This window comes from Pungitius pungitius, chromosome 20, assembly GCF_949316345.1.
Source record: "Pungitius pungitius chromosome 20, fPunPun2.1, whole genome shotgun sequence".
Lineage (NCBI taxonomy): Eukaryota > Metazoa > Chordata > Actinopteri > Perciformes > Gasterosteidae > Pungitius > Pungitius pungitius.
In genome coordinates this window covers 9,536,252-9,554,156 of record NC_084919.1, presented here as the reverse complement: position 1 = coordinate 9,554,156, position 17,905 = coordinate 9,536,252, and the positions used below count along the sequence as shown (strand labels likewise).

Below are 17,905 nucleotides of genomic sequence, written 5' to 3'. Positions count from 1 at the left end.
AGGGAATATTATTTAGTGGGATGCGAACAGTTTATATGTCAGAAGCATCTTATCTCAGCCCACATAGAGAGTCTGTTGTTTATATGTAATCAATTAAGTGAAACAAAATTACAATTCAGTTGAATAAACACGATACCTCTCACTGATTTCAAAAACCGATACAGGGTTATTTAGAATGTATTCATATAACTTCTGCGCCCTATTCATAAGTCATACATATATTTTAATATATTGTGCATGTTTTTGTACTACCTGTAAGTATTTTGTGGATTAACCTCCACTCTAAGTAACCACTAAAAATATATATTGAAATATACATACAAAGAGTAACTGATGTGAATGTGATCACAAAATGCTAGTTGACAACATAAAGATACAGAACCTACTTTATCTGAGTGTGAAAAATTGCAAAGACATACCAAATGACAGTCATATGTCTCTTCTTTTATTTCAATAAAAGAAAAGAAATACAAAAACAAGCATTCAGACACTTAAAATTTAAACACTCCACAATCTGTAACTCTACATTCATACTTGGGTCTTTCATTGCAAGTAACAGCTTCTTCTAATCTCTTGAGGACGTCAACACCCTCAACCACACGACTAGAATAGAAAATAAAGACGTTAGGCTTGAGCAAAACTGAGATATTGCAGCATTGTGAAATCAAGTAGGAGTGATACAAACCCGAAAGCAACATAGGTCCTGTCCATCCAGGGGGTTGGCTGCAGGGTGATGTAAAACTGGGATCCATTGCTATGGGGGCCTTTATTGGCCATTCCGAGAGTGCCCCGTCTACTATGGGACACGGCAAAGCTCTCATCTCAAATGAGAAAAGACATATGTTGAGGTGAATTTACAGAAAATGCAATGAAATCCTCTCTTATATACACATACATAGTGGCTTATCACGATAATACTGTCAACTTCTTTGTCTATTAGTGTTTCTACCTTCAAATGTTGGACCATATATTGACTCCCCTCCATCACCTTTCCTTTCTGGAGAAATATCTGCATAATTGATAAGGAAAATGCATGTATTGTGCAATTAGACCAGGATACGAATTCACTTCCTCAAGCTCACAATAGTTTTGCTGACGAGTTTAGTAACTGTCGTAATCTAAACATGGGTTGGGTTATAGTGAGTGATGGTGATTATAAGTTACATTAACTCACTGCTTATTTTTCTTCCTGGAAACAGATTCAGATAAGTTGTATCTAGTTTTAAATCACAGTGCTATATAGTACTATATATTCATATGCTTAGCATCTCTCCATGAATGTATAACAGATTAACTGCACCGATGTTAAAGTTGGACATGATATTATGCAAATCTGTTTGTTTTAACTGGTGTAACATTGTTACAAGACAAATATGGTCCATACCTCCACCTTGGACCCAGCCATTAGGCACCACACGATGAAACACAGAGCCCTTGTAGCAAAGTGGGAAGCCACTTTGTGACAGCCCTCGCTCTCCTGTGCACAAAGCCTCAAAGTTCTTCGATGTCTTTGGACAAACATCTGAGAACAGCTGAGGAAAGGGAGGATAATGTCCCTTAGTGGTTTCAGATAATATAGGTGGTATGTGTAAGTGAAACTACATCAATTTACCTGAAACAATAACTTCCCCACATCCTCTCCGGCTATTTCAATGTCCATGAAGACAAACTGTTGCTGTAATGAAATGGAAGAGATGTGTGTTCCTTTATATTTAATGTTTCAAGGTGAAAGAATTAGAAATAATAAGCTGTTAACTGTAACTATCACTACGGCCCAATGGTTTGCACATTTCCCCAACGTGTATTAATGTCAATGACTTCCTGATCCACAAACAGAAAAAAATCTTTGTTCCATGTTATTTCCATCTAAATTTGTTATTTTTGTGTCAGTGCGGTCGACTTGCCCCAGTTTTGCGGAGGTGTTTAGTGTAGTAGTCTTCAGTGAGAGCCATATAGAAAGCCTGTGGTCGAGTGAAAGAGAAACTCCACTGGTTCTTGGCCCAGCAGGCGAGATCCTTCTCATTACCAAGGAGAACGGAGTCTGCAAAGCACATCAGGCTGCTGGAGTACTGCCACACTTCACCACGCATCTCCTTGAGTCACATGGATTTGAACAACAGACGTGTTGTGATTCAGCCTTTTACAAAAACTATGGCGTCAAACTGCAGCTGTATTGTTTTGTGTTGTGGTGTTTAGCCGTATAGTAGATCAACACAGGCCTCAGCAAGCAGCTGCAGTTTACATAATCTGCTGAAATGGTGGACAGTAACACACATATTCACTCAAGTACTGTACAATTGTTATATACTTCGACTTCACTTGAGTATTTCAATTATCAGCATCAAGATAATACATACTAAATATAGAGGCATATAAGCATTTACAAACTTCAATGGCCAGCCATGTCTGAATAAATTTAAATGAGTTCCACTCACAAGATTTGAATACTGTCCATACGATACACCATTTATATTCATATGCTTTGATAATAATATAATAACCCATATAGTAATGCAACATTGACAGCCCACTTCAGCCCAATGAATACTTTCACTTGTTGATTTAAGTAACACATTTCTTGAATGGACAGACGTTTTTGTCTTTGTAAATGGATACATTTATTTGACAATCTGAAATATACCTAATATTGCCATGGTCCCTATTGTGACGATATTTGTTAACCATTTCTCTGTGGTTTATTTTGTATCTGCTTTAATGAGATTCACTGGAAGTCTGGACCTTAACATAAATTCGCTGGAGGGTTGTACTTTCAAGGGAAAAAAACAGACAACTTACCCTTTTCTTTTGGGACAAATATGTGTGCCAGTCAATTTCCATTAGGGGTTGAATTTTTGGCTCAAGGAATGCCTCCGGAAACTTCTGTTTGAGGGCCTGGTGTGGATCGGCAAAAGATGGTGTTGGAATTGATTTCATTCAGGGAAAATAATGTCAAAAGATACTAAGAAAAGACTGTTTACCTCGGCAATACTTCTGGCAACCTGGAAATTATGTTCGTTAATTAACCCGGTGATTTCCAGGTGTATTTTTGTGTCCATCGTTAAAAAAGGAAACAGTCAATGGTTCAAAAAGTGGTCTGACTAGTTGTAAACAAGAGCCTGTCACCTTAGCAACTGGCAAATGGAGGCGCTTGAATATGACGTTGATGTTAAAATGTCCGGCTTCGACCGACTTCGCTAGACGGATTCCTTTCTTTCCACTTTGTTGTTGTAATAATGAAGTAAATCGAAATTATACGTGCTATATTATCGTCAAAGAAAGTTTACGATGAATTGTATTCAATTCGGAATCAAAATTACTTTATTTGCTATAGTTAACGAAACAAGACTCGTAGTAAATGATGTTCCACGAATTGGAATGCGGCCCAAGGGCGCCACTGTTTGAAAACTTGTCGTCGCCCTGTGTTTCTGTGTTGTCTAGCATTCATGTATTCTACACTCTCCTCTGAGTTAAATCGATTGTAAAGCCGTATTTAGGGCAGATATGGGTGTTCACGATTTGTGGTCCATCGTCGAGCCGGTTCGTGAGTCGGTGCCGCTGTACAGTTTGAGCGGAATGACGCTGGCAGTTGACCTGAGTTTATGGGTGTGCGAGGCCCAGCACGTCCAAGCAATGATGGGGAGGGTTACTAAGCCCCACTTGAGGTAAACGTCACATATTGTTATTCAATAAATTCCTCAATATGTTAGCTTCAAAAAACGTTTGTTTCTTAGTACGTCTGGTGGTCTCTGGTTACCTCGATGCATTGCTCTTTTGTGTCCAGGAATTTATTTTTCAGAGCGTCCTCCCTTACCCTCATGGGAGTAAAGCTCGTCTTTGTGATGGAAGGAGAAGCCCCTAAACTTAAAGCGGAAACCATGAGCAAGAGGACAGAAACCAGATATGGAGGATTCAAAAAGGCTTCTGCACCGAAGGCCACAAAAACCACCAGCAGAGGGCGCTTTAACGCTGTACTTCGAGAGGTCAGTCGCTTCGCCACTTACCTGCATTTCAGACGCATTGCTGAAACACTCCACGTTTAAATGCACTCTTGACCTTCTCTAACGCCTGCAGTGTGCAGACATGTTGGACTATCTCGGGTTGCCCTGGGTCACAGCTGCTGGGGAGGCTGAGGCCATGTGTGCATACCTGGACTCACAAGGCCTGGTGGACGGCTGCATCACCAACGATGGAGATGCCTTCTTGTACGGAGCCCAGACCGTCTACAGGAACTTCAATATGAACAGTAAAGTAGGTTTGTGAAAATATAGAATCGTCCATGGCGTAAATAACATCCTGGAGACATTTGGACCCAAATTGAGACTCACTGGAGTCTGATTGAAGGAGCTGCAGTCCTCATTTATTAGATTTCTTCACTGTTCCAGGGATTGGTACTGAATTCATTCCCGTGATCATAACAGGGTCGAGTGATTTATATTTAGAATTATTCCGTCCGAGCTGGGATTTCTTTCATATTTATATTTAAACACAATTTCCCTGTTCATTATCAGAAAGAAAGTAGTATATTCTGTGTCTTTGTTCCTAGTTGCATCTCTGAAGCTCATACATGGATAAGCAATAGGGATTGATTAGTCCTACAGACCACTACTTTTATTAAGTTTAGGAATTTAAAGTGTACCAATTTCCATTTAGACTGGTTACAGTTTGGAACAAAATAATTCTATTTTCAATAAGCAAAATTATTAATAACATTATGGTGATTTATCTGCATTTACCACTTATTTAGTCAATTACATCATCAACATATTATGAAATGATTATGATCAGCAGACCCTGTCTGTCTTTCTGTTTGTATTCTTTCTGTTGTTTATTTGATGCCTTGATTTAAAAAAGAAAACGAAAAAGATTCAATCTACTGAATATTGTTTGCCACTCTCCCCTTTAGGACCCACAGGTGGACTGTTACAGGACGTCAAGAGTCCAAACAGAGTTACATCTCTCCAGAGAGAATCTAGTTGGTCTGGCCATCCTTCTTGGCTGTGATTATATTCCTAAAGTATGGATTACATCCTCATCCGAAATCTGTATCTTCAAAATCCCTAATTGGCAGGATTTGTGTTAACTGTACGATGTCATTCTCCCATAAGGGCGTTCTAGGTGTTGGGAAAGAACAAGCCCTGAGGCTCATCCAGAGGCTCAACGGACAAACACTTCTGCAGAGGTACATTACATGTCATTTAGCTGACACTTTAATCCAATGTGACTTTCAATAAGTGCATTTCAACCATAAGGATACAAACCCATTTGTACATTAACATTTTTTCTTGCCGCCTCACTTAAGCGGTGTGAATGGTGTTGTGTTTGTGCGCTCTTGAGCTGTCTTTGATCCCCTGAGGTTTACGCGGTGGAAGGAGGAGAATGCAGGTGTGTTGGAGGGAGTCAAGAAGGTTCCTCACTGCAACATATGTCGACATCCTGGTGAGTGGAGCCCTGCTTTGAACTCTGACCCCTTTTTCCTGTTGAGAGAGTGGGGGGTCTCTTGGGAGAACATGGTCTCACACATGGCTGATATAACCCCAAACTGACTTTACACCCAAGTTCTTGCAATGTGTAGATTTTTTTTTTTCTTCATCTCCTTCTTTATGAAATATGAATTCTAACTTGTCTCCTGCCTTTTTCAGGCTCAACAAAGGCACACGAACGCGGAGGCTGTGAGCTCTGTGACAGTAAACGCTTCTGTCAGCCTCAGGACTTTGACTATCAGTGTCCCTGTGACTGGCACCGCTATGAAGAGGCCCGGCAGCACTTGTCTTTTGAGGCAAATATCAGAAAGTATGTGACTTTACCAAAATAGTAAATGTCAATGCAAAGAGTATGAGTGTCATGGCAAGCAGGGATATACAATTAACAAGACCAGTAGTATTAAATTCATCAATCTAGATGATCATTCTCAGCCTGATGAAGGAAAATAGCTTATAATGCTCCTTCGGTTTTACAATTAAGAAAGAAGTTTTTAACTGTAAGAAAATGGATTGTTTGCAGCAACTCGGATCCTATTTGAGAAACAATTCAAAAAGAGTTTTTTGTTGTAATGATTTGAAAGAAAAGTTTGCATTCCTTAAGTAATCTGCCTGTTTTGTGTTTAATTTCCCTATTAGGAAAACACTGGCAAATCCACAATTCCCTTTCACAGAGGTACAGCTGTTTTCATCTGCAGTGGTTTGTCTATTATTGTCCTAATAATCTACACTAATTTTTTTTAAACTTTAATTGCATCTTGCAGATCATTTGTGAGTTTTTGATTGCAAAGGATAAGCCTGTGTCACATTTTAAGAGGAGACAGCCAAACATGCTGTCGATGCAGGTAATGTTTTTATTTGTATTTTTTATCACTTGTTCAGTCAGTTGGTTATATCTTTTAAGTTCATGTTCAAATTTGTGTTTTTCAGAAATTTGCCTATGACAAGATGGAGTGGCCGAAGCACTACACCAGCGAAAAGGTTTTAGTCCTGATGACCTACGCAGAGTTGATGAACAGAAAATATGGAAGAGAAATATCCTCTCAAATGAAGCCCCTCAGGTAGTCCTTCAAGCCCAATTAAAAATACTTAACAGCAACAAAACTGATGCATTATTGTTGTTTTAAAGAAGGTCATTTCAGTACAATCATAACGCAGTGCGACGCATTTTTCCCTTAAAAGAATATTCAAACCCAGGGTGAGGAGTGGGGTCGCTTGCTTCGAGATCGTCTGGAGTGCACCAGGTCAGCGTCAATCTCCTGAACATCTCTCACAATCCTCTTTTTCTCATATTAGAAGATGTTTTATAATACTTCCTCCGGGCTGAGTGACACCGGGTTGTCTGTTGGTGACTCGCTGTGAGTTTCGGGTCCAGAGGTGCCAGATCAGTCACAACAGTCACTAGGTGCTAAACCGGCTTCCTCCCAGGCCGGGAAGTAACCTGCCCGCCTGACATGAGTGGCCCGAGAAACCCACAGCAGCATGTTCATTTACTGTATCAAATCATCCTAAATATATGAAATGATTACATAATGGAAGTAAAGTTGTATTTACCATTAATGAATGTATATTTTAAAGTAACAAAACTAAGTCAGTGATTGCAAATGCATATGTAATTCTATGATGTGTTGACTAAAAAATGAGTTGACCGACATGGAATTGGTAGTTATTTTGATAGTTGATTAATCACTTAGGTCAAGCAGAAATGCAAAATGTTTGAAAGGCATGCTTATTTCACTTAGTCAATAACATATTAGTGATGGTAAACCCACTTGTTAACACACTGAATTCTGATTCTTGCTTCTAGCTTCATATAATTTACTTAGTAGATTTTCCATAGAGACCAATTTAGACCTGGCCGGTATTTATTTTATTTTTTCCCCACAGAACACTACGTGTTTCCTGAGGATCAACCTGCGGAGGATCAGCACGAAGTGAGGACGGTGGAGGAAGAGTCTCTCTTCCGTGTGGCCCACCCAGAGGTGGTGGAGAGCTACCTGAGAGTCAAAGCTCTGGCCGAAGAGAACAAGACCAAGAGTGAGACGATCATTTATGATATTCAATTGCAAGCTAAACATTTTTTTTGGGGTGGGTGGTGGTTCCAAATATATGGTATCTTTCTTCACAACAAAAACTTAAGCCACCCCCCCCCCCACCTCTCACTAACACAGACAGACTTTGACTTGTTTTTCAAGGCCGTCTCTGCAGCCCTGACACCTGAAAATGTAGTTTGGCAGCTCGGCTGGTTGTCTCTAAAAGCTTTGATGCAGCCGAGAGGTGTCTGTCTCGCGGGCTTTGCTGTCACTTTATGCAGGTTGTACCCCACCCCTCCTCCGGCCACTCGTAACTGCTGTGGAGTTTCACTTCCTAACGCGTAGGAAGACATAAATATGACATTTAAAACATTTTACAGTCATGTGACCGCAGAGAGAATATGTCCGCAGCTGCCTTTCATTCATTCAAAATGTATTTTTAAACTCCTTTCGCTGTTCACTGACCTCCAATCTCAGACCTTTTTTTCTTTCTTTTTTTTTAAAATAGAGAAAAAGCCAAAGAGTAAAAAGGAGAAGCCATCTGATGTCTCCGATGGTATTTCAGACCTCTTGGCCCAGATGACCCTTCAGAGTTCCTCCAACACAAACACGCGGACGGCGATGCGTGCCACCCCAAACACAGATGAACCAGAAGTGGTGCTCTTGGACACTCCGGTGAACCGTAAACAGCGTCTCAAGTCGATCGAGGACCTCAGGGGCCCGGGCGATGGGCCCAGAACCTCTCGGCCTCACGCGGAAGCAGACACCGCTGCGTCGCCGTCGGTCTCCGCTGTTATCGACGCTCTGCACCTCAGTGATATTGACTGGGACGCTCTGTCCTTCACGTCCTCTCCGGCTCAGCCGTCGACCACAAACACTACGCCCCGAGTGAGTGAAGCCACGGACGGGGGTGTCGGGAAGACCGAGGACCAAAACACAAAGCAGAAAAGCTCAGGTGGTGTCCAAGAAGCCGTCTCCGGACCTGCTTCGGGCCTGAGCTACAGGGACTGCCCTCTGAGGGAAAGGCTGCTCGTGAGGAACGCCGCCGCGAACCAGATGGACTCGCACAAGGACGTGAACTTTGAGCTGGGTCCCCTCAAACACATCTCTTCCAAAAACTCAAAACCAAAATTCCAGATCCCCAGTAAAGGAAAGGAGTCTGCGGTTGCAAAGCAGGAGACGCTCTCGGACAGAAGGCAGCGTGCAACAAGTGAAGCAGAGGCAAACACCCACGGCTCGGAGCAGCAGTCGGGGCCTGCGGCTCAACTGAAGACGAAGGACGATGCCGATGGCTCCAGAAAGCCTCCTGAGAAATACAAATTTGTCCGAAAAGCCATTTCATCATCTGCCCCGCAGAGGAGCCACTCCGACCCGGTTCAAAGTGGCAAGACCGCCGCCAAGAAGAGCGTGTGCGTGAGCGTGTGTTCATCAAGCGAGGAAAGCGACGCAGAGAACCTGCAGTCCGGGCCGCAAAGAAAACCCCGAACCAGGCCCCAAAGCAAGGCCAGGGGCGGCTTCCCCTTGGACTTCCCCCTCAGACCCCAGGGCCACGGTGCAGATAGGGAGAAGAAGGGCATACTTGTATCCACTCAGAGCAGACGCCAGGATGCCCCGCCAGCCGACGGGGACGTGTTCCTCCGGAGGGCAGCATCCCCCGTCGCCGCGCTGGACAGCGACGACTCGGTTATTTGCGGCGAGAGTCCGCTGCCGCTGGCAGAGAGACTGAGGCTGAAGTTCCTGAAGTGAGCGGGACGATTACAGGAGGATGGACCGGAACGTTGTAGATGTCGTCTGTCGTCTTGTCGTCTTTTTTTTATGGTTCCAGCTTCTCAAATATGAGAATTTCTCTTTGCCGTAATGGTATAGCAGCTTGTACATTCTAGTCATTTTTTTGACATCAAATGAAATTGTGAAGAATCATCAAGAAATAATGAAGAAAAACACAATCTGCTACTGTAATCTGTTTCTGTAAAAAATACCAGTTCTAAAAATCTGACCCTCGGGCAAAGTTCTTTTGAATTTATGTGATTAAAGTTGTGCCATTCCGATTTTTACAATGTTCATATCAGGGATTGTGTTGCCAGTGACTAAAAAGTGCAGTTGTCAAACTAAATATGTCTGTTTTGTATCACCAGAGTTGGCCTTGCTGTACTAATTATCTGATCGTTAAAAAAAAGGGGAAAAGGATGTGGATTAGCACAGTTTTTATGTTACACCATGTAACGATGTTGCATGTGTTTTGTTTTTTTCCCTCTCCACCTCCCCCCCCCCTCCCACACTTCTGTTTGACACGCTGAAATGTCATTCCACATACTTAGGGGACACAGAGGACGCTAAGCCGCGGGTTTTACAACCTGCCTGTGTTGGCCCCCTTGATCATGAGTGAGGCCTTACACACCTTTTCAGACATGAAAGGTCTGGCGGCAGCTTGGTGACAGCTGCATCCTCGACCCAAATAACAACCATCAGTGCTGAAATTTAGCAGTTTGTCAGGCTGCCTCTGCTTTGTTTTCCAGGGACGATCCACTTGTCTTCTAAAGTTTGTTGAGTTGTGTTGTGATTTCCTTGTGATGTGTCAATATCACAATTGCTGCACAGAATAGTAAAATATTCAATTATTTTGGCCTTGAATTTCACCCGTAACACCAAGATATCTGTTGCCTATTCTGAACATTTTGTGCACACAGTCTTGTTTTTCTGTAAGGCTATTCTTGTGATGAAGTTTAAACTGATCTCTGTGGTAGACTGAAGACACACGCAAGCCTGGCTTACCAGAGAGGTGTGAAGCTCTCAGGTGAGGCAGCTTCATTAGACACATCACATCAAACTGATAATTGTCGTCGAGCAGACTTTAAAGAGTCATTTCCCCCAAAAGCAATCTAATTATTTTTCTTTCTATCACATTATCCGTCTACTTGGCCCGATTCACACCCCAGTGATAACGAACGACGTCCTCCGAGAAGGTCGCATTTTGCCACTTGTGGTTTTCTTTGAACTTTTTTCGCCTGAGCTGTGCTTCCGGACCTTCCGGAGATCTGCTTCTGTATAAAAACGCTTTGCCCCAAATCGGCTGGACGGAATCCGCCTGTCGTTCGCCGCTGATGTCACTCCTGCCGCACGGACGCGTGGAAGTCTCGGGCCTATTTCTAACATGAACCTGGAAGTCGTCACCGCTCAAATTCTGTCCGAGTGGAAGATCCACGAGAGCGCGTTCGGAGAAGATCGGGACTCGCTTCAATCCAGCTCGCCGGAGTCCTCGCTGGGCTCCCTGTGCTCTTCCCCGGAGATGTGCTTCTCGGACGGCCATGGGGAGCTGAAGGACTTCTCCCTGGGCTTCACGGGGCGCAGGGGCGCTTCGGCGCAGAGGCAGGGCAAGCCCAAGATGTCCACCAAAAGACGCATGAAGGCCAGCGAGAGGGAGAAGATGCGGATGAGGAGTCTCGCGGAGGCTCTGCACCATCTCCGAGACTACCTTCCGCCGGACTACAGCAAGAGAGGGCAACCCTTGACCAAGATCCAAACCCTCAAATACACGATTGAATACATCAACAAGCTTTCGGACATCCTGAGCCGCGCGTAACGGGACGCACAGTTGACTTTTTACGCATCGGGTTTACTATCATCTGGACTTCTGTTTTTATCATATCTTATGAGAACTACGAAATATTTTAGATAACTTAATCATTTGATCTCATATATTATGATCTTTATTCGCAATTTTCTTGATGTATATATTGTTTAGTGGGCACTTGGCAATTATTTTGTAGCCCATACGAGGCTTTCTTTGATGTAGAAACAGTGTGCTGTTTATTGTTATGTACGTTTCTCTTGTGGTGTCTTAAAGGTTATGAAATATAATTTTACTGATGAATAATCTCTATTTAGCAGATATGTTTGTGTTAACATATAACTTGGTGTTTTGTGTTTTTAGAGTAATGTTAGCCACATGATATATGAATTTTTGTTATGGATGAAAGCTATTAAATAATAAGGCCTCTTGTGTTTTGTAAATGACGAGTCCTTTGTTTATTCCCTTCTTGTATCCACTGTACATTAAGGCACGTTTACGCTGTTGAACAAATCCACCGGATGCATCCAGCGTTTGTCCGACTCAGGTCATTTATGCTCAAATATGTCCCCTTCTGAAACACCTTCAACTAATTACTGATTTGGGTTTGACTTATTGCCCATTTATCTCTTCTTTAATGGTACAAATGATCAGAACGAACGTCTTCAGATTCTTCCAATCAGAATGAATAATCATTTCACAACAGGCTGCTAGAGAGCAACAAGTAGCCAATCAAACACCCGTATTCCTCCCGATGGGCGTGGTCAACTCCCTGCGCGTCTCTCAAATAAACCTCAGACCAGAAGCGATCTAATCCCACGAAGCCCTGGGACCTTTTTTCTACATTTTAAATGTTTCTAATCAATCTATATATGTTTTATTCGCTTGTAGGAAAATTGTAATATTTTCTTAATCCACCTCGCCTCCATCTGCAGTTGAAGTAATTCCCCTCTATTTTTCACAAACGGGAACGCCCCTATTATACATGGCCAATTATCACCAGGCATCAGGTCTAATTATTCCTATTTTCAATTGGGTAAGCGGCTTTTCAAACGATGAAGGTTCCCCTGAGTGCTGTTAATAACGAAGCTACACGACACCAAGTCAACGCAAAGTGAGCTCTGCGATGTTTACTCCAGGCAATAGACGGGGCCCTCCTAGCCGTCCGCCGCTGTGCCTCAGCGTCTCCTGCAGGGACTCGTGAAGTGTTGCACGGGGCCCTTGTGATGGTCCTCGTGTGATATTTGAGATCTCAAGTCGCTCCACCCGCCTCGCAGGATCAGGATGCTTCTGTGACGTCTGACGCCTGCATGCCTATTTACTTTAAAATGTCACCGCGATAATGTGCGTGTGCTCAAAAGCCCTCAATGACACGGTCACTGTCTTTGTAGCTCCGGTTTATACCTGTGTAAATAGATATAAATATATGTAAATATGTGCAGTTAAATGTTATATGCATTTAAGGACAGAACATCGTTAAGTAACATCACAACCAAACACAAGCGTTTGTGTGATTTGTATTATGCAGTTGGAAGCTAAACATAGTTATGTATGTAATGAATGTTAGGGCAGGTTGTACATGTTTCACTCACAATTTCACACAAATTAGAAGAATTAATACAATATTATTATTATTGATCCTCACCATTTCAGATGAATGCAGACACCGAAAAAACGGTCACAGAAACTTCAGAAAATTCTCAGAGACCCTTAATGGACCACAAATTTAGGTCAGTCTTATTGCCCCTTACAGCCTGTATTTATATTTTAAAACTGCATGTGAAGGAACGCTAACCGCTCCATATGTCTGTCCTTATGTTATGAAGTGTACTTCACTGCCTTTGGGTTTCGCAAGAGATGCATGTACAGTATAAGGCTGAACTGACATATAGTGGCAGAACTTCCTAATATTTTCTTCTCAGGGGTCATAGCTTTAAAAGCCATGGCCGAGGGGGTTGGATGAGTCGAGGCTGCATGCGCACATTTGAACTGGCATGGTGTTAAAGGTCAAACAATTTTGCTAATTTCAGTTAAAAAAACTGAACTTCCTGAACTTCCTGGCCTCACCTTGCAGAGGAATGAGGAGGATGCATCCTTACCCAGACCCCAGAGGTCATCGAGGTCGGGGTGGACCAATGGGCATGGGCCCTCCTCCTCCCCCACTACATTTCAGAGGCCCATTCCCACCCATGCACAGGTAAGCACTTCTCGCACAATCATACAGGCAGCCACAGCACCTAAATGAACTTGATAAAGGGTCGTGTGTGTCTTAAGATTTTCAAAATGATCCTCCTGATTTTCATTTTGTATCTTTTATTGGAGCTTTGAACATGTAGTTGTCTGTTTTCACTCAACTGATCCTAAATTTGCGTAGGGTCCTCTGCGTCCCGACCAAAGGTTTCCTCTGACTGAAAATGCATAAACAAAACTGTTGTGGATTATCACAGCGACAGCGTCTGTAGGCACGGATCCCATCCTTCAGGTCATCCTGGTTACAGAGGGTGTCCACCACACCCTGAAGGCCGTGGCATGTCGCCCCCTGGACCTCCCCGCCACTTCCATCCCTGCAGCCCAAGGAGGTAAGAGCTGTTTGAAAGTCACAATTCTCCACACTTTCTTTATTCATTTTTAAGCTTTGCTGAATTTATTTAAAATACCTCTGGAGACCTGCTCCAGTTACAGTCCTTTAATTCTGTACAGCAAATACACAGTAAACTGCAAGCCCAAAGACAAAAGGATGAGGTGCAATGCACAGTCCTTGTTATTTTTCTCTCATGCTTCACTATGTTTAATTTCTTTCACTTTTAACTGTGCAATTGTCACTTTTCTCTCAGTTTGTTAATCAAATTAAATCAATTAAAGAGCCCTTCGTTAAACTAAAGTAAATATAAACTATTTTAAGCCAGACTCTTAAATAGTGTATGGAATAATGACAACAATAAGTTCACAGTAACTTACATTGGATGAAATCCCCGACGGGAATAGTTGAGTTGGCTGCTCTTATCAGAGTGTGACCTGTAGTTTGTTAATGGATCCGAAGCCATGGATCCAATGTGTGATTTTATCCTTTTATACAGCTACCACATTGGACCGGTCTCTCCTCCACCTCACCCTCCATCTGGCAGAGGTGAGCGGTGGCCAGGGCCCCCTGGTGGCCGACGCCTTTAACACAGCCTGCCCTACAAACAATAACCCTATTAATGTGGAAAAGGGGACAGAAGGAACTGAATTAAATGAACCAAAAACTAATCTTTATCTGTTTATTCACAAACAAGTCTGAGAGTTGTCATGATCATTTACAAAGTATTTGTAATATATGGGAGGAAATGAATGTTTCATAATCGAAAGTGAACATTTGATTCAAAAGGCATGTGATTATACATATATATATGTATATATATTTTGGAAGCGTGTGGAGGACAAGAGCCTTATGTAATGTAATTCCGGGCTTCCTGGCCTCTGAAACGTATTGCAGATGAGAAGAGACTTTGGAAAAGTTGTTCAAGTATTACACTTTTGTTAGTTTTCTCACTCTAGTAAATTACCATTCATGTTAGCGTGTTAATTTGACTGGAGGACGCTAATTGAAAGGGTTGGAATGCTTTTCACTGAAGTTGAAGTCACAACAGTGGTAGCATGTCTGAACGAAGAACATCCTTTTGTTTTATATTTTCTTGCTATAACTACTTGTTAATTGTTTAATATTTTTGGCTCCTAATTTCTCTACAATTAAAGTTGCAGTATGCCATGGGTCCCATGACACCATGTCATAGGACATTGATTAAAGTGCACACCAATTGAATGCATATAACTCTTTTTCCTAACTTTGTTTAGTTGTAACAAAAGCCTGCTGTAAAACAACAGCAGTCATATTAAAAATGCATTTACTATTAGTAATTTCTTTTGAACATTTCATCCTCAAGGTATTGATGTAATTCATCACAGTCCGACAGTCCTAGTCCGATCAGCCAATTAGCCACGTCAGGTGTTGCACTCTCCTTCTCCTGTCGGCCTTTTCCATCTCTTCGGCCCTTTCAATACATTTTGCTTCCTCTTCAATCTGTGTATTCCCTTCTCGTTTCTCCCTTTTGGTTGATTGATAGAAGACTGACTCTTATTGTCTCCTGAAGGGGGGGCGGGCAAAGAGTACAGGTAACCTTTCAAGCCCCAGGAACCCAGGCCTTTCTTCTTCTCCTTCATCAGCTTCTTGAAGTGACAGGTGAGTCTCCTCTTGCGTCTTTATCCCCATAGCCCTCCCTCCCTGATGCCTGGAGATTCTCGCTTTCTCACCAATTTACCTTGTGATAACGACCTGCATCATGATTTAATTAGTGTTATCTGCATATGACGGCTCATTGTCATACCAAAAGAGAGGGGCTATCAATGCTAATAATTCAATAAATGCTAAAAAGAAATGTCTTGTATTTGGGTATTTTGTTCTACAAAATAACTAACAAATGCAATATCGCTGGACAGCTCAACAAATACATTGTAATAACATACAAGTATTATTAAGATCATAATTCCCATTAAAGAAAACACAAAAGGGGAGTTGAAGTTCTTAAATGCAGAATTTATTCAAATACTTTTTCTCTTTGGAAAACACAAACACAAACGCCAGTAAATGAAAGCAATTTCTATGGTCGGCCCCTTTTCTGTCATTTGAATCTGTATGATGAGCAGATCCCAGGTCCATGATAACTATGTTAACGTTGCAGTTTACATCTTTTAAACATCCATTGCTTTTCATCACTGGCTGAGCTTGTTATCAATGGATTCCTCCTCCCACATGGGTTTCAGGATGTGATCTGGAACCTTTTCCATGGCAGTCTAGCATGAACAAAAAGTGAGAGAAATCCATGAATTGAATTCATTAGACTTGAGATTGAGCAGGTGGGATTGTTGTGGGTGCAGAACTGACTCTGCCTCACCTTTGTCACCTCCATGGCTACACCTTCAGGAAGGTTCCTCTGAACGTATTCAAGGTACACCCGTGCCGTGGAGCCTGTTAAGTGAGACAGCTGCAACACAATAGTTTAGACATCTTAAAGTCATAACGGAATCATCACATACCATTGTGAGGCTCGAATACCAATTTGTGACTTATTGAATTAAAATAACCAAATCGCAACGCTCAGGCTCATCACCTCAATGAATCGGTAGTGTGTCCTCATCTCATACTGGACCCTGTGGTTTTTGAAAATGTGGACTGACTTTAAGAGTGTAAACCTCTCTGTGTCCTTGGGAAGCTCACAACTGTGGCAGAGCAAAACAAAAAACAAAAATCAACAAAGCAATGTGAGAAAGATATAGATAGACTAGAATATACGGTCAACATTGCTAGCGTCCTCTGTGGCAGCTTTTGTTGTTCAGTACTCACACTTTGCTTATGGCGATGCCCAGCTCTTTAGCTGCCATGGTGGAAAATAACTCATAGCTGTCCAACACAGATTTGTCATGACCTTTGACCAACAGTGCCACCTTCTGAAACAGCGTGTCGGGCTCTTCTGTGACAGTGATCTGGAAGAACACAAATGAAACGGGACACATGAGTGGACGTCTCACACTCCTTAATGTTATGTAAAGAGTGTGAGATGAATAATTTGCACTGATAACTCACTGATGAAGGCTGGGATGAAAACACTGTTGCCGTGTGGAAAGAAGTTCTGGATGCCAATGGGAGATGGGACCTGCAGAAAAAACAAATGTTAACACAAACTATTCTGTGACCTCAATGGGAGACGACTGCTTCTATAGAAACTTGTTTTGGTTTCAGACTGAATCCTATTTTTAGTCCACTGGATGTAATGTATCTTTTGTCAAACAAGACCATAAAAGCTCATCTTGTGTGTTGAAGCACATTTTAGGATTGATCCACTCTTAAGAGATCAGTTAAAGGCCCGCACATTCCACCAATCAAAACTGTGCAATAAGCTCAATTCATCAAATACCATTTTTAATATCAACCTAATTATTTTTCATCTTTAAATTGTATCCATGCGAATTCAAGCACGTTGTAGATAAATTAACGTGAATATTTGCAATATTGTTTATAAATAAGAAGATTCAATTCTCAAATGATTGAAAGTATAAACTGTACTGCCGATGACAGCTCAAAGGTGACGTGCACGGAGGTTTCTTATATACGGGTTTAATAAACTACACAGACCTCAAACCAGCGGAGAAAAGAAGCCGTAACTTACCTCATTAAATGACATTTCTTGTTACCTGAACAGGCCCCCAAAGCTCTTGGTACCTGTGAGTAAACATAAAGAATAGCACAGAAGTAACGTTTGAAAAGACGAGCTTCGGCCGCAGCGAGGGAGAAGACTGCGACATTCAGTTGACTATTTCTCAAACTGTGCCATCAGTTACCGGATGTTGTATAATTCAAATAATATGTCGGTTACTGTACCGAATGTGAGATTCCTCCAAGTATCCTTGTGAGAGAAAATATATCTCGTCTGAGAGCCATGGGGGCCGCCATGTTTTTTAACAAGGTGGGACAGACGATGAAAAAAAAGAGAAAAAAGTTCTTCCTCTTCATCTTTTTTTGTGTTTATTTACTTTGATAAATAATGTTAAGAAGCATCAGCGCCATCAAGTGGCACGGAGTAGAGATGGAAATTCAAAATGTTCACTAATTGAAATACTGAAGATATGAAGAAATTCGGAAATATAAACAATAACCGGAAACACGAATGAAATAAAAATGTTGATAAGCATCCGTGTGTATCTGAACAAATAGTAGTTATATATCACTGATGCATGAAATAATCTTGTCATCTGTGTTGTTTTTGCCAAGCAGTGTGAGATGTATGGAACAA

The 17,905-nt window shown here is 41.9% G+C and overlaps 4 protein-coding genes and 1 non-coding gene across 6 annotated transcripts; 3 read left to right on the top strand and 2 right to left on the bottom strand.

The window, feature by feature from the left end:
* Window positions 1-65: 65 nt before the first annotated feature.
* Window positions 66-3,865, bottom strand: ppil6 (peptidylprolyl isomerase (cyclophilin)-like 6). Of its 2 annotated transcripts, XM_062559442.1 has the most exons (9): window positions 3,755-3,865; window positions 2,979-2,999; window positions 2,797-2,892; window positions 1,905-2,093; window positions 1,613-1,675; window positions 1,385-1,532; window positions 950-1,009; window positions 686-821; window positions 66-603 (listed from the first exon to the last, which is right to left on the bottom strand). In XM_062559442.1, exons 1-9 carry the CDS (start codon window positions 3,815-3,817, stop codon window positions 492-494), a joined length of 888 nt encoding a protein of 295 aa, XP_062415426.1. In that variant the 5' UTR covers window positions 3,818-3,865; the 3' UTR covers window positions 66-491. The 2 variants fall into 2 exon arrangements, with proteins under 2 accessions (XP_062415426.1, XP_037304814.1); XM_037448917.2 differs by lacking the exon at window positions 3,755-3,865 and having other exon boundaries at window positions 2,979-3,113.
* LOC119194659 (flap endonuclease GEN homolog 1) lies at window positions 3,491-9,687 on the top strand. Its single transcript, XM_037448916.2, has 13 exons — window positions 3,491-3,662; window positions 3,782-3,980; window positions 4,072-4,248; window positions 4,904-5,014; window positions 5,106-5,179; window positions 5,354-5,436; window positions 5,640-5,790; window positions 6,117-6,153; window positions 6,242-6,322; window positions 6,408-6,538; window positions 6,660-6,721; window positions 7,365-7,514; window positions 8,019-9,687. Exons 1-13 carry the CDS (start codon window positions 3,502-3,504, stop codon window positions 9,254-9,256), a joined length of 2,655 nt encoding a protein of 884 aa, XP_037304813.2. The 5' UTR covers window positions 3,491-3,501; the 3' UTR covers window positions 9,257-9,687.
* A 550-nt stretch (window positions 9,688-10,237) lies between these two features.
* msgn1 (mesogenin 1) lies at window positions 10,238-11,348 on the top strand. The gene has a single exon (XM_037449771.2). It carries the CDS (start codon window positions 10,662-10,664, stop codon window positions 11,088-11,090), a length of 429 nt encoding a protein of 142 aa, XP_037305668.1. The 5' UTR covers window positions 10,238-10,661; the 3' UTR covers window positions 11,091-11,348.
* A 529-nt stretch (window positions 11,349-11,877) lies between these two features.
* LOC119195044 (uncharacterized) lies at window positions 11,878-14,561 on the top strand. Its single transcript, XR_009942814.1, has 3 exons — window positions 11,878-12,808; window positions 13,153-13,275; window positions 13,526-14,561. It is a non-coding gene; the product is annotated as an uncharacterized LOC119195044 (transcript).
* A 1,069-nt stretch (window positions 14,562-15,630) lies between these two features.
* On the bottom strand, window positions 15,631-17,801 carry mrps10 (mitochondrial ribosomal protein S10). Its single transcript, XM_037448925.2, has 7 exons — window positions 17,494-17,801; window positions 17,282-17,334; window positions 16,699-16,768; window positions 16,459-16,598; window positions 16,226-16,334; window positions 16,010-16,099; window positions 15,631-15,908 (listed from the first exon to the last, which is right to left on the bottom strand). Exons 1-7 carry the CDS (start codon window positions 17,623-17,625, stop codon window positions 15,828-15,830), a joined length of 675 nt encoding a protein of 224 aa, XP_037304822.2. The 5' UTR covers window positions 17,626-17,801; the 3' UTR covers window positions 15,631-15,827.
* Between the last annotated feature and the right edge of the window lie 104 nt (window positions 17,802-17,905).